General features: G+C 47.1%; 1 protein-coding gene across 1 annotated transcript; it reads left to right on the top strand.

Moving 5' to 3' along the window:
• The first annotated feature begins 491 nt into the window (after positions 1-491).
• LOC132450268 (adhesion G protein-coupled receptor F5-like) lies at positions 492-15,009 on the top strand. Its single transcript, XM_060042344.1, has 9 exons — positions 492-501; positions 587-733; positions 1,948-2,126; positions 2,589-2,753; positions 2,891-4,300; positions 13,180-13,221; positions 13,410-13,469; positions 14,002-14,068; positions 14,468-15,009. Exons 1-9 carry the CDS (start codon positions 492-494, stop codon positions 14,539-14,541), a joined length of 2,154 nt encoding a protein of 717 aa, XP_059898327.1. The 3' UTR covers positions 14,542-15,009.
• The last annotated feature ends 489 nt before the right edge of the window (positions 15,010-15,498 follow it).

Here is a 15,498-nt window from a genome sequence, read left to right as displayed (position 1 = left end):
CAAACCCCCCTAGAGACTACCATTCCACTTTTGAAATGTTCATATTAGGTTGGAATCGCACGCTACTATTCAAATGTTTTAAATATTTCTAACTCTTTAAGATATTCTACTTTTGAAATATTATTTTTTATGATGGAAGCCTTTAACCTTCATTCAAACACTTAACAAATCAACACAATTTGATATTCAAATATATATCAACAGATTTTAATTATAATGTATACTTTCTTATATAAAATTTATATTTTATCACAAATGTTTTCAAACTTCATCACATCAGCTATTTGTTTAACTTCTTTAACCATTTTAAAAATGGTGTGCATGTTTACTTTGTTGACTTGACTTTTGAACTCTTTACGTCTTAAACTATGTGGCTTTACATAAACATTTTCTCAGGCTCACTTTGCACTACAGCACTCACAACACATTATCTGTAGGAAATGTATTATTTACTACAGTCCTACCATCAGGTAACGTCCTAGCTTCAGAAAATGCTTTTATGTACATGAAGTTTTGTATCATAAAAAGTAAAAAAATAGGAATACACAGGATGTAAATGTTCCCACCCTTTGTCCACCTGGAACAGTGCAGGAGAGCGTGGAGCCGGGAAACAACTGTGTGCAATATAACTACAGCTTAAACTGCACGATCTCCACGGTTACCACCATCTGCCGCGTCATAGACCACCCCTCCTTCGAGGCCCGCAGCCGGCTCAACATCATCACAGCAGCAGGTCAGAGGGGTCGAGAGGCCTAGAGAGACTAAGTCTAGAATAGTAACACTCGTGTTGAAAGCTGCTGCAGGTTACATTTGTAAAGAGGGAAGTGATTGCATTCCCTCACCGGTGGTGGGGGAGCCATGATGACGTTGTGGGCACCGATGTGGTGGAGCCCAAACTCATCAGGGATGCCCTCAATCGCACGAAATGAGCGCATTTCATTTGACAGAAATGAATAAATCATAGCTCTTCAAGTTATAATAATAATAATAATACATTTCATTTAGAGGCGCCTTTCAAGACACCCAAGGTCACCTTACAGAGCATATAGCCATCATACATTTTTTAAAAAACAAGACATTGTGGAAAAAAATAAAAAAATAAATAAATTAACATAAGCAATAAGAAATAAATAAAACAAAAATAAGACAAAACAAAACAAAAATAAATAAAAAATCAAAACAGTGATCAGTTAGACGTTGTGTGCGAGTTTGAACAGGTGAGTTTTGAGTTGAGACTTGAAGGTTGTAATGGTGTCTGACTGTTTTATGTGTGGGGGGAGGGAGTTCCAGAGCCTGGGTGCTGAACAGCTGAATGACCGGGCACCCATTGAAGTGAGTCGTGATGTGGGGATACATAGTAGTCCAGCAGAGGTTGAGCGGAGGGAGCGGGAGGGAGTGTATTCTTGGAGGAGGTCGCAGAGATAACTGGGGGCTAGGTTGTGGAGAGCTTTGTAGGTGAGGAGTAGGGTTTTGTATTGGATACGGTAGTGTACTGGGAGCCAGTGAAGTTGAATGAGGACAGGGGTGATGTGGTCATTATAGATATCATAATAGTAAGTATCCTGCCTGCAGCAGGTCTCAAAGTCACACTAGTGTTACTATCGCCACATGTATAGTTCTATAGTTATAGCTCTACAACCAGTCGAGGGATGCTTCTTGGGCGGCATGAAACTCAGAAGGTAGAGCGAGTCGGCTGGTAACCTGAAGGTTGCTAGTTCGATCCCCGGCTCCTCCTAGCCGAGTGTCAAGGTGTCCCTGAGCAAGACGCCTCACCCTAACTGCTCCTGATGAGCTGGCTGTTGAGTGTGATTGAATGGGTGAAGGTTAGGCATAATTGTAAAGCGCTTTGAGTGGCCACTAGTTTTGAGTGGCCACTAGGAAGGCGCTGTATAAATGCAGCCCATAAAAATGCCGTCCACTCTCCTTGTGTTTGTTTGTCGTGTGTAGCAGTCATCTGCAACAACACGCGGTACGGCGAGGGCGGGGTGGGGGACGAGTCCCGTCCCGGGTGTGATATCGGTTTGGAGGGGGAGCGCCTCGCTGAGTGCCAGGCCAGCGGGGTGTGGCTGACCCGGATCAACACCTGCATCCTCACCAGGATCAACGACCTCCTGACCCAGTCCGAGGTACACACAATGGATGGATCATATACAAGCTGGTTGGCGTCGGCCCGAGGTTTCATTCAGGGCCTTTAGCAGATGCTTTTATCCAAAACCACTTACAATAAGTACCGTACATTTGTCAGAATAAAGACAAACATTATATTGCTGTAGGACTCGGTACAGTAAGGAAGTTAATAGAAACCAAGCACTAACAATCGTTAGGTTAACCCATTCCCCGTATACAACAGAGATAGCTAGGATAAGATGCTACACAATTTTCCCAACTATTAGTAAAATTAAATACTATTTTTAAGTTCAAGGATGTACAACATACATTAATTGCGTACATTAAGTGCCAGGATGTACACCATATAATAAGTGTGCAGGAGAGGGGTAGGGGGGTAAGATTATCCAGTGTACAATATATATAACACAATATGCTTCATGTTAATAAGTTATAGATATTTCCTTTTTTCTTCTTTTCAGAGTTTGAATCAGAATAGTGTTCCAACGTTCGTGGCAGACCTCAGTGGCTTGGTCAGCGACAATCAAACCCAAATAACGGATTCCCCGGTCACCATTTCAGCCATCGTTGACATCCTGACCAACGTGGGCAACGTGAGCACGGAAATCGAGGAGGGCACCATGCAGGTGAGTGGGGTCCCCCCCCCCCACAGTGACACACTGACACACTGACACAGTGACACAGTGACACACTGACACACTGACACGCCCTCCGGGTGCACACAGGAGGAACCATGTGCTCAACCCACGTCCTCTCTCTGCAGAGCATCCTGAACACGGTGGATGTGATCGTTGGCAACGACACCATCGGATCGTGGGCTAATCTGAACGCCAACCGATCCCTCAACACCAGCTCCTTGTTCCTGGGCTCCATGGAGACCATCACCCAGTTCCTGAGCGGGGACGACTTCTCCGTCACCACGTCCAGCATCCTGCTGAACAGAACCCAGTTAAGCGACTCCTTCATGGCCGACATCAACTCCAGCCTGGTCATCAATCTCCAGAACACCAACCTCACCAACACCTTCATCACTACCATCACCTTCTCCACCCTGAGCAACGTCCTGCCCCCCCGCACCAACACCAGCTTCAACGCCAGCTTCAACGCCAGCCAGGACGCCAACGCCACCGGGCCGGAGATCCGGATCAACGCGGCGGTGGTGCTGATCCAGCTGAACGGGTCCAGGGCGCTGCGGCCCAACCTGACGCTGTCCTACCGCAAGCGGAACACCTCGCTCACCGAGGACCCGCAGTGCGTCTTCTGGAACTTCCAGCTGCTCGACTTTCAGGGCGGCTGGGACGAAGAGGGATGCACCTTCGTCTCGGACGTGGACGACGTGGTGGAATGCAACTGCGACCACCTGACCTCCTTCTCCATGCTCATGTCCACGGGCCTCCCGCCGGGAGCCGCGGAGGCCCTGGACATCATCACCTACATCGGCGTGGCCATCTCCATCGTGAGCCTGGTCACCTGTCTGATCATCGAGGCGCTCACCTGGAAGGCCATGACCAGGAACACCACCTCCTACCTGCGCCACGTGTCGCTGGTCAACATCGCCGTGTCCCTGCTCATCGCCGACATCTGGTTCATCGTCGGTGCCGCCATCACCTCGGAGACGGACCCGACGGAGATCGTGCCCCTGGCGGCCTGCAGCGCGGCCACCTTCTTCATCCACCTCTTCTACCTGGCGCTCTTCTTCTGGATGCTGGTGTCGGCGCTGCTGCTCTTCTACCGGACGGTCATGGTCTTCTCCCACATGTCCAAGGCCACCATGCTGGCCATCGGCTTCTCGCTGGGCTACGGCGCGCCCCTGGTCATCGCCGTGGTGACGGAAGCGGCCACAGCGCCCCAGGTTCCCCAGGGGTACATCCGGGACAACAACGGCTGCTGGCTGAGGTGGGAGGACACCTTCGCCCTGCTGGCCTTCATCATCCCCGCCGGGGTCATAGTCTTCATCAACTTTGTCATCCTCATCGTGGTGCTGACGAAGATGCTGCGCCGCGGCGTTGAGAGCAGCCACGCCGAGGAGAAGAACACTCTGCTGGTCATCTTAAGAAGCGTGGCCATCTTGTTCCCCACCTTCGGGCTCACCTGGGCTCTCGGTGTTGGGTTGATGGTGGCTCCGAGGAATTTGGGGCTTCATGTCACCTTTGCGCTATTCAACTCCTTGCAGGTATGTGGACGTCATATCGTACATTTACATTTAGGGTAGACGCTTTTATCCAAAGTGACTTACAGAAGAGAAACAATTTATCGCTGTTGGTACAGTAATGATGTTCATAGAACCAAGTGCCAAGCGCTAACAATCACAAGGTTAACCCATTCCCTGTATACAGCAAAGATAGCTAGGATAAGATGCTACACAATCAAACAAATGTGTTTCATACTTAGGAGTGTGGACTGGGCCTTAGAATAATCGCACGCCTCTATTCAAATGTTTTAAATATTTGTAAGATATTCTACTTTAAAATATTATCTTGTAGAATGGAAGTCAAACGTTAAAGGCTCTTGATTAATGGGTACATAAAGCACTCAAAATATGTAAATCATTCATAAAATGTCTCCAAAATAGTGTACAGTTATGGCCGTTTAAACGCGAAGGGGCGACATGACTCCATACAAAGTCAATGTAGGGACGCGATTCGGACAAATTTTTCGCTAGAGAAAACCTGCGACAAGTTTTGATTTGTCGCCTGACACTTTCGCCCTGCACAGGCGAGCGCGTTCACGAGGATTTGCAGCGCGACAAATTCACTCGAGTTGAAATATTTCAACTTTGCCTTGACATTCGCGTGATGACAGCCAACCCGCGTTCAACGACCTGGCCACTGAGTAACAGGCGTAACGTAACAGCCAATCAGCGTTCAACCAGCCAACCGTTCCCTGCAGTGCAGTCCGGGGTGAACCACAGCATGGAGGAGTAAGTGATTGTTGCCGTTTGCGACTCCCGGAGCTCTATATATAATATAATATAATTGCATATATAATATCACGGCCAAAAGCTCTGTGCGCCTCCGAATGGCCGTAGCGCGGGGAACTCTCGTAGGGATTGGGCTTCTCGGGGTTTGTTTACCGGCGTGGCTATGGTTTTCGGTCTTGTGTGTTCCAACGGTTTATTAGGCATCTAATAAATCGCTGTCTAATCAATACTTCATTTACTGCCTCTTCCGTGGTCATTACAATATTATGAATGTACTGTGTCGGGTTCCCGACGTCTCTCCCTCTTCCACAACAGGTTAAGACATGCAATGGTGGTAATCTCGGCCATGGCTGAGAATGAATTGGCATGAAGCACCGTTGGCGGGCAAAAGATGTGGCGCAACAAATTCGCCTGACAAAACTTGCACGACAACAGTTTATGATTTATCGCGCGACAAAACTTGGGCGACAACGCAAACCCACAGCCGTATAATTTTGAACCTGTCAGACGTGAGAGGATGAATGAGGAATTGCCGAGAAGAAAGCCAATTAAATGCATGGTCAGAGGAGAATGAGTGGAGAGTTGCTATAATTTATCAACGCAGCAACGAGCGGTGGAGCTAGTCAATGAACAGCAGTGAATAGCACAGAGTGAAAGTCAACCTTTCTTTATATCTAGTGACAGCGATTATGTCATTCAGATAAGTACTGGTAAATTTAGTGAGAAGATCTAGAAATAGACGGCATAATGCTAGCTATGGGCTAACTTGCCAGTCCCACCTGTGAAATCCCCCCCAGATAATCCCTAATTAGATCCTCAGGAGGACAGTGTTATAGCCTCGGGGCATTGTTCTGTGCCAAGTAGTCGAAGAAGGGATACACATTAATGCATTGCATTGTTCTGTGTGGCAGTTCTGGATTAAACCGAACACCGAGAACTCACGTGTAGTCATGTCCAAATATATATGCCTGTTAGTAGTTAGGTACAGATATTACACCGACAATTAGCCTACATGACGACACACACACACGCACACACTTTGCAACTTTGATAATCCAATATGCTATAGTAGCCTATTGTAAAGCAACACTGACATAGGAGGCTGCCTTGGCTAAAGTTGTTTGGATGCACGTTGATTAATAAGGAGAGGCAAAGTTGTGCATTACAATGCAAACACGATAATAATTGGCCCCAATCTGGCGCACGAAGAGCAATCAACTGAATAAATGCCAGGTATAGCCTATCGGACACGCAATCAGTGCACTTGCAAATGATCAGTGCACTTGCACCACGATCATGGTGTGACATTATTTAACCATCAATCTACCGCGAACACGATCAGAAGATGTACATTGAACACATACACAAAGCACATTCGTCCAACCCGGCGGATGCTGACAGACAGCCCACAACAAGCCAAACATCACCACGGCGGGTGTGCTCTCTCACTCGCCCGTACACAATCACTCCAACTTCTCCAACTCCAAGGCTAGGCTGCTTCACTAAGACCACAACTAACCACAAGGCCTTCATAACCATGCAGTATGCCGAAGCCGGAAATGACACACGCACAGTCGCACACACTCATCTTATGCAAAACAAGTGTGTGAGTGATACACTCTCGTTTAGCTTCCGCTTGCTATCCGTTTTTAGTATGACCTCTCAACATTACGTCTTTCTTCTGTTTGCCGCACATGGCTAATTTGCAGACGCGCACAGGACTGGCTGGCTCCGCTTGCCAAAGATTATAACATAGTTATCTATCTATCTCTCCACCTATCTATTTATCTATCTATCAATGCATGTGTCTAGTTTTAATGTGATGTATTTTGTGTATTTCCAGTCAGACTTGTTGTCTCCCTTGTTCTGTGTGGTCTTGAAGGCCTACTCTCCTGTGTGAGCCGAATCCCCTAAATCGGGGGTCGGCAATAGGCGGACCGCGGTCCGGGTCCGGACCCAACTGACGTCCTCTCCGGACCGAGACACAATTGCAACAATAATATTAATAATGCGATTTTTTTTTTATATATATACCGTATTGGTCCGAATATAAGACAGCCTTTTTTCCCCTCGAAATAGGTCCAAAAAAGTCGGGTCGTCTTATATTCGGGGTCTAGTATTCAGAGCGCAGTTTCTCTTCTTCGCCTCTACATTTAAATGTCAATACACATTCGCGGCCGCAGGTGGCGCCAGGAATTGGTTCCGGGAAGAAGTAGTCCAGCGTCCTTAACAACCAGACCGTTACCGGTGTTTAAAGACAGGCATTTAGAGACAAGTGACTCAACAGTGGGTCAGGTCAATCAACAACAGCGGAGGAGCTATGATGCCAATTTTTAAATAATGGTCGTCAATAAGGCAGAGTCAAGTAACAACTGCCAAGCTGCCAAGAAGTTCGGGGTCACGGAGTGTAACGTAAAAAGATGCCAACAGTCAGCGCAAATCCTACCGTGGTCCTCAAAGTGGCCGTTTCAGTGAGGTTGAACGGAGAGTTTTTGAATACGTCAGAGAAAACGCGCTTTGGGAGGAGCCGCTGGAAGCGGAGCAGCTGGGGAGCGATGACAGCGAGAGCGAACACAGCGGGGCAGAGGACGTGTGTGAGGGATAGAGAGACATCGGAGGAGAAATTTGGCGAATTTTAGTTAAGTTTAGTTAAATATGTGGCCTGTATTTTCTCTGTTATTTAAAAATATTCACAATGTTGCTTGATTATTGCTTGATATTCATTTTGAATCATACTGTACATATTTTGCCTTGAAAGTGCCGTGGCCTTTACTGGCATTATTATTATCGTCATTAATATAACAAGTGTTTAATTCACTGTGTTTTTAATGTTGTTATTAAGACCCTGGCCCTGACACCACTCCAGCCCAGATTTAAAGCCCTGGCAGGAGAAGCTAGAGCTCATTTCTCACACTGAGCAAGAGCGATAAGTTTAGCACAGTCATATCATTTTTTTATTGTTAAGTTCAGCTCTTAATTTTAAAAGGAGCGTAGGTTTCTTATTAAGCCCTCAGGTTTTTATTTTCTATTTTATGTGCAGTTGAATAGCAAAAATTTAAATTACAATGTTTAATTGTTATGTGGAAATAAGTGGTATTGTTTGTTGGATATTATTGAATGCACTTTAAAACTTATGTGGCCCCCTGCTGGACAATGTTTTAGGTTAATAAACACTGTTGAAATATTATTGAAATGAAGACCTTCATTTGATCTGATAGTCAGTTGTTGACCAAACAGACACTGATACTACTAGCGCCTCAAGTACTTATATTGGCTAAATATGCCTCTGAATCATAATGCACACCTTGACTGTTGGTACATAAAACACATGCAGTCCTATATCAGTGAAAACAACGGTCATAAAAAATGTGTGATAGACCCCCGGACCCAAGCTTGAGGATTTTTTTTGAAACTGGACCCATTAGGATTTTAATTGCCTACCCCTGCCCTAAATGAATTCCCGACGATTTGTGTCTTTTGGCATTAATAAAGACTTGACTAGGCTATTAATCAACAATTATTCGCCGAAGGCGAAGTGAATAGTTGGGAATAGCCCCCGAGACCAAGGGGGCTATTCCCCACTATTCACGGAGCCTGAGGTGAATAATTGTTTAGTATATACTACGTGAACACTCCAAAAATAAACAAGATAACACTTTTTGCTGGGGCAGGATTTATTTGTTTGAAGAAGGAGGCCTTCCGGGATATGATATCCTGGAGGACTCCTGACTCGGTTGCAGGGTACCGACAGGCCCGAAGGGCTGCAGCTGCTGCCGTGTCGGAGGCTAAGCAGCGGGTGTGGGAGAAGTTCGGAGAGGCCATGGAGAAGGACTTTCGGTCGGCACCAAAGTGTTTCTGGAAGACTATCCGGCACCTCAGGAGGGGGAAACGGGGAACCATCCAAGCTGTGTACAGTAAGGATGGGACTCTGTTTACCTCAACTGAGGAGGTCGTCGGACGTTGGAAGGAACACTTTGAGGAACTCCTGAATCCGAATAACACGCCCTCGATGTTGGAGGCAGAGCTCGAGGTTGATGGTGTTTCGTCGTCAATTTCCCTGGTGGAGGTCACTGAGGTAGTCAAACATCTCCGCAGTGGCAAAGCCCCAGGGATTGATGAGATCCGGCCAGAAATGCTAAAGGCTCTGGGTGTTGAGGGGCTGTCATGGTTGACACGCCTATTCAACTTCGCGTGGGAGTCGGGTACAGTGCCAAAGGAGTGGCAAACCGGGGTGGTGGTTCCCCTGTTCAAAAAGGGGGACCAGAGAGTGTGTGCCAATTACCGGGGTATCACACTTCTCAGCCTCCCTGGTAAAGTCTACTCCAAGGTGCTGGAAAGGAGGGTTCGGCCGATCGTCGAACCTCAGATTGAAGAGGAACAATGCGGTTTTCGCCCCGGACGTGGAACTACGGACCAGCAAGGATCCTGGAGGGGGCCTGGGAGTATGCCCATCCGGTCTACATGTGTTTTGTGGATCTGGAGAAGGCGTATGACCGGGTCCCCCGGGAGAAACTGTGGGAGGTGCTGCGGGAGTATGGGGTAAGGGGGTCTATCCTCAGGGCTATCTAATCCCTGTACTCCCAAAGCGAGAGCTGTGTTCGCGTCCTCGGCAGCCAGTCAGTTTCGTTCTCAGTGGGTGCTGGTCTCCGCCAGGGCTGCGCCTTTTCACCAATCCTGTTTGTGATATACATGGACAGGATATCGAGGCGTAGTCGTGGTGGGGAGGGGTTGCAGTTCGGTGGTCTGAGGATCTCGTCACTGCTTTTTGCAGATGATGTGGTCCTCATTGGATCATCGGCCTGTGACCTTCAGCACTCACTGGATCGGCTGGCGGCCGAGTGTGAAACGGCTGGGATGAGGATCAGCACCGCTAAATCTGAGGCCATGACTCTTAGCAGGAAACCGATGGATTGCTTACTCCGGGTAGGAAATGAGTCCTTAGCCCAAGTGAAGGAGTTCAAGTACCTCGGGGTCTTGTTCGCGAGTGAGGGTACTATGGAGCGTGAGATTGGCCAGAGAATCGGAGCAGCGGGGGCGGTATTGCGTTCGCTTTACCGCACCGTTGTAATGAAAAGAGAGCTGAGCCGCAAGGCAAAGCTCTCGATCTACCGGTCGATCTTCGTTCCTATCCTCACCTATGGTCATGAGGGCTGGGTGATGACCGAAAGGACGAGATCGCGGGTACAAGCGGCCGAGATTAGTTTTCTCAGAAGGGTGGCTGGCGTCTCCCTTAGGGATAGGGTGAGAAGCTCAGCCATCCGTGAGGAGCTCGGATTAGAGCCGCTGCTCGTTTACTTAGAAACGAGTCAGCTGAGGTGGTTCGGGCATCTGGTAAGGATGCCCACTGGGCGCCTTCCTTGGGAGGTGTTTCAGGCACGTCCAGTGGGGAGGAGACCTCGGGGAAGACCCAGGACTAGGTGGAGAGATTATATCTCAACACTGGCCTGGGAACGCCTCGGGATCCCCCCGTCAGAGTTGGTCAATGTGGCCCGCAAAGGGAAGTCTGGGGCCCCCTGCTTGAGCTGCTCCCCCCGTGACCCGACCCCGGATAAGCGGACGAAAATGAGATGAGAGAGGATTTATTTGTTTTTATTGGCGGTTTATTTGTTTTTATTAGCGGACATTTTGCTATGAAAACAATATCCCAAGTTTGAAATCTCAATCATGGGATATTGCCCAATATCCCGAGATAGCGAACCAATCAAATTGCGCCCTTTTAGGACAGTAGGTTCACGTGTATCATATACCTATATATATATATGTATAATCTGCTGAACACTCTCTTACTAGTATCTACTCTCAAGGGTCTCAATGCGGCTTTGGTCCATGTCTATGGCGACACATTAGTGCCATAATTCACTAATGTGTTAAAAGATGCATTCGGGCGTATTATATTATTCCACACTCGTAGATATTAACTGCGAGCGCGCAAATGATCTCTGCGGGCGCGCAAATTACCTCTGCGCGCGCAAAACAGCCTCTCGCGCACACAAAACAGCCTCTCGCGCGCGCAAAACAGCCTCTCGTGCGCGCAAAACAGCCTCTCGCGCGTATAACAGCCTCGTGCGAAAGATGTTTTTACGCTCGCTCGAATTTAATTTTGGCACTATGGGGGGGGAACCAAGGCAGGGTGGGCTTTCCTATGATTGGCCGTTTCTGAAGCGCGATATTTGATTGACAGCCCTCCTCAGCCTTCCTCTCATTCAATTCTGAATTGTACAGTAAATGGCTGAAACGATAGTTACGTATTGTAACTCTAGATTCTATGAGTATAGGCGCAGCCTTTTAAGGCTATCGCTATTGGGTTATCCCTAGGCGTGAGCCGTAGCACTGAAAAATGTGTAATCCCCGACCACCAACAGCGTGGGCCTCAATTACGTCCGCATTTCGCAGATATAGTCGGGCGCCGGCGGACGTTCTGCTCCCAATAAACAGCTTTTCTTCAGCTATTTAAAGGACAATGAGGCCGACACTTTAAAGGCTGCGCCTATACTCATAGAATCTGGAGTTACAATACGTAACTATCGTTTCAGCCATTTACTGTACAATTCAGAATTGAATGAGAGGAGGGCTGAGGAGGGCTGTCAATCAAATATCGCGCTTCAGAAACGGCCAATCATATGAAAGCCCGCCCTGCCTTGGTTCGAGCGAGCGTAAAAACATCTTGTGCGAGAGGCTGTTTTGCGCGCGCTGAGGTAATTTGCGCACGCGAGAGGCTGTTTTGCGCGCGCAGAGGTTATTTCCGCGCGCGCAGAGATCATTTTCGCGCTCGCAGTTAATATCTACGCGTGGGGAATAATATAATACGCCCGAATGCATCTTTTATCACATTAGTGAATTATGGCACTAATGTGTCGCCATTAGTGGTGAAACGGATCAGTGTGTCCACGGTTCGGTTCAGATAACCGTTTTGGGCCTCGGTTTCGGATACGGTTCGGATTAGGATCACGTCCGTGATAGTAAAAAGGCAGACTTTTTTTTGACGGAGGGTTTGGGGGAGAAACACAAAAATTAATGAGACCCACAGGCTATTTGCAATGTGTTAATTGACTGCAATCAGACAACTTGCAAGGCTTTTTTGTGCAATAAATGTTCCCCTAAATGCATTTGAAAACATGGTGCACTGAGTGTAACATGTAAGGGATAATGGCCGACGAGGCTTAGAACTCTGGCGACGAGCGCAGCATGAAGCCAGAGTTGCCTCTACCTGTCCATTATTTCCATCGAACCGGTCGACCTCGAAGGCTGTTATCCCGCTTATCACCTGTTTGTATTTATCTCCCGTATATTTAGAATATAATTGTATCAATTACTTTCTTTAAATTTAGGAATCGTGCGCTTGAACTTCAGAAAACAACCTATTACAGCTACCTTTACACCAGTTTGTTTTGAACGCTGACAGGCTGAAGGGAGGGGCGGGAAAAGTCTCATTGGCTCGGGCAGCACTGGAGAGAATGCATTCCGCTGGGTCCTAAACACCCTTTTGTATCGGACGTAGGCTACAGTAGGCAAAATACGCTACATAAGGCAATGCCTTCATGAAACCGAAATCCGCGGATCTCCAGAATGCACCGAACTGTGGTAAACGAACCGAACGGATTCGGATACAATTCGAATCCGCTGCAGGCCTAGTCGCCATACATGTCTCCCAAACGTGACATGCATTCTTGGGGAAAGGAAAATCAATCGCAAACCGCTAAAATAGTACCTACCTTTTCGTATTACATTCCGTTTAGTGATACCTAACAACATTAAATACAATGGCTAACAGTTTAAATCTTTATTACCAACAAGCAAATTGCACAAATTTGTTGGAAAATGAACCCTGCATCACGGCCTTTAAACTTAGTTTAAACATTTAGCAAACCAACAAACTTGAATGGCAACAGTTTAATTTCTTACCCGCTTAGCATATTTTCAGTTGGTCTTCCGTGACGCTAGAGCGTGATGACGTCACGTGCTCCAGCTTGGGCTTAAAGGTTCAGAAAGCGTTAGGTCCACTAGCAGCGCTGAACCACAGGGGGGCGCTGGGCCCCAGGCTAGATTTAGAAGCTCAAGAGTTGAGATGTGTTTTATGAAATGTTGATATGCGAGGATAAAGAGTTCTCCTCATCTATAATTTTTTTTTTCAGGGGTTCTTCATTCTTGTGTTCGGGACTCTCATGGACCCAAAGGTATGCTATCTTTGGGCAAAATGGAACAAATGGTTTACTTTCACATTTCTGAATATCTGAAAGACTACTATGTATTGATGACCCCTGTAATAAATCAAGTATTTCCTTACAGAATGGAGTGTATACAGTCGTGGTTTTAACGTTAAAATACAAAATAAGAATTTGTGACCTGCTTGTTGCTCCTTCAGATCCGAGCTGTTCTGTCCAGAACCGTCCCAGCCCTCAACTCCTCCTCCAACCAGACCCGGGTTCGTAATCACCTCCATCTACCTCCACCTGTTCTCCACCTGTTCTCCATCTACCTCCATCTACCTCCACCTGTTCTCCATCTACCTCCACCTTTTCTCCATCTACCTCCACCTGTTCTCCATCTACCTCCACCTGTTCTCCATCTACCTCCACCTGTTCTCCATCTACCTCCACCTGTTCTCCATCTACCTCCACCTGTTCTCCATCTACCTCCACCTGTTCTACATCTACCTCCACCTCCATCTACCTACCTCCACCTGTTCTCGGTTTAACTTCAGCTTATATTAAGGATATATGTTGCACTCACTCACCCCAAACCCTACCTTAACCACACCAGACCCTTACCTTAACCACCCCAAACCCTTACCTTAACCACACCCTTAACTTAACCACACCAAACCCTTACCTTAACCACACCCTTAACTTAACCACACCAGACCCTTACCTTAACCACACCAGACCCATACCTTAACCACACCAGACCCTTACCTTAACCACACCAGACCCTTAACTTAACCATGTGTTCTCCAGACTACCAGTGGAGGAGGATCGTCGACTGGCAGATGGGCGCTCCTCAACAGGATACGAGGACGACGCGGTGAGGCAGACAGACAGGCAGGCAGACAGACAGAGGGACGGACAGACTGACGGACAGACAGGCAGACAGACAGACGGACGGACAGAGGGACGGACAGACTGAGGGACAGACTGAGGGACAGACAGAGAGACAGAAAGAGGGACGGACAGACTGACAGACAAAGGGTCAACAAACAGACAGACAGAGCGACAGAGGGAAGGAGGGAGGGACAGAGGGAATGACGACTGACAGACAGACGAAGAGACAGATAGACAAAGGGACCGAGCGACAGACAGACAGACCGACAGAGGGATGGATAGACAGAGGGACAGACAGAGACAGACAGAGGAACAGATACAGACAGAGAGACGATATCACCTCTCACCTTGACACGCAGCGTGTTTTTCTCTCCGCTCCCAGGTGTGTACCACGTGATGGGCGCGGGTAACACCAGCAGCTCCAACACCGCATCGGAATCCTACCTCAACATTTGATTTTGAACGTTTGTTATTCAATCTTAAAGGGATACTTCACCGGTGGAGATATGGAGGTTATATGAAGTAAATAATTCTATGTATCATAAATGTGCAAAAAAAATTGAAATCGGTTCATCCTAGCCTGAGAAAAGGCAGAAAGTGTCTCTCCGGCTCAAAAGTAAGAAATCCTCAAACTCCCACAGTGCATTGCGCTCGCTGCAACGCCCGCCTGTTTCCGTTTGGAGGGGGAAGGACCCATGGTCCTAGCGCAAGTGGTGGGCGAGCAAACTTTGTGTAAACATATCCCTGTGATACGTTGACTAGTTTAGACTTCTGCCCTTGTTTTTTCAACGCATGATTTGTATATTACTGTACAGCATGAAAACATTTGCTGATTACAGTAGCTCAGAATATCAAGTACTCAACCTTTTCACCCCAGTTGAAATAAGTGTTTGTCTTATATAGTAGGCCTACTTTAGTATAACAGCACTTGGGTTAGTAAACAAATCACAAAACTGACATGAATTTGAAAATTGATTCATGAAAAAATATGAACTACTAAAACGTGCGTTTGCTAGAGACAAAATAGTCACAGCTCAGTGTTTCCCGCAGGATTTTTTTCAGCAGCGGTGGTGTGGTCCCCGATCCCTCTAGGGGGGTCCGGGGGCATGCCCCCCCGGCCGAAATTTTTTTGTACCCTTTACATTCGAATGCATGAATCTGGTGCACTTTGAGAGGAGAATATGCACTTAAATCCTATTCAAACAGTCCTGTGTATTACTGTAGATGGGATTATTGGTGTTGTAACTTTGCCTTTTGTGTCTTCATTTACAGATTTTTATATTTTGTGTAGTAATATTTAAACAAAAAATGCCACAACGCAAATATAATTTGCACAATTTATTTACAGATTTTTGCCTAATGCTTAAACACTAAACATGGTTGCTATGCCCAAAGCATAACTGTTTTTTACAT

This window comes from Gadus macrocephalus, chromosome 21 (genome assembly GCF_031168955.1).
Source record: "Gadus macrocephalus chromosome 21, ASM3116895v1".
Taxonomy (NCBI): domain Eukaryota; kingdom Metazoa; phylum Chordata; class Actinopteri; order Gadiformes; family Gadidae; genus Gadus; species Gadus macrocephalus.
This window is presented reverse-complemented; position numbering and strand designations above follow the sequence as displayed.

Excerpts from the sequence above, each read along its gene's own strand:
- LOC132450268 (XM_060042344.1), top strand. Across the intron at positions 2,127-2,588 it reads ACCTCCTGACCCAGTCCGAG|AGTTTGAATCAGAATAGTGT; the intron begins GTACACACAATG and ends TCTTCTTTTCAG. Across the intron at positions 14,069-14,467 it reads CAGGATACGAGGACGACGCG|GTGTGTACCACGTGATGGGC; the intron begins GTGAGGCAGACA and ends CTCCGCTCCCAG.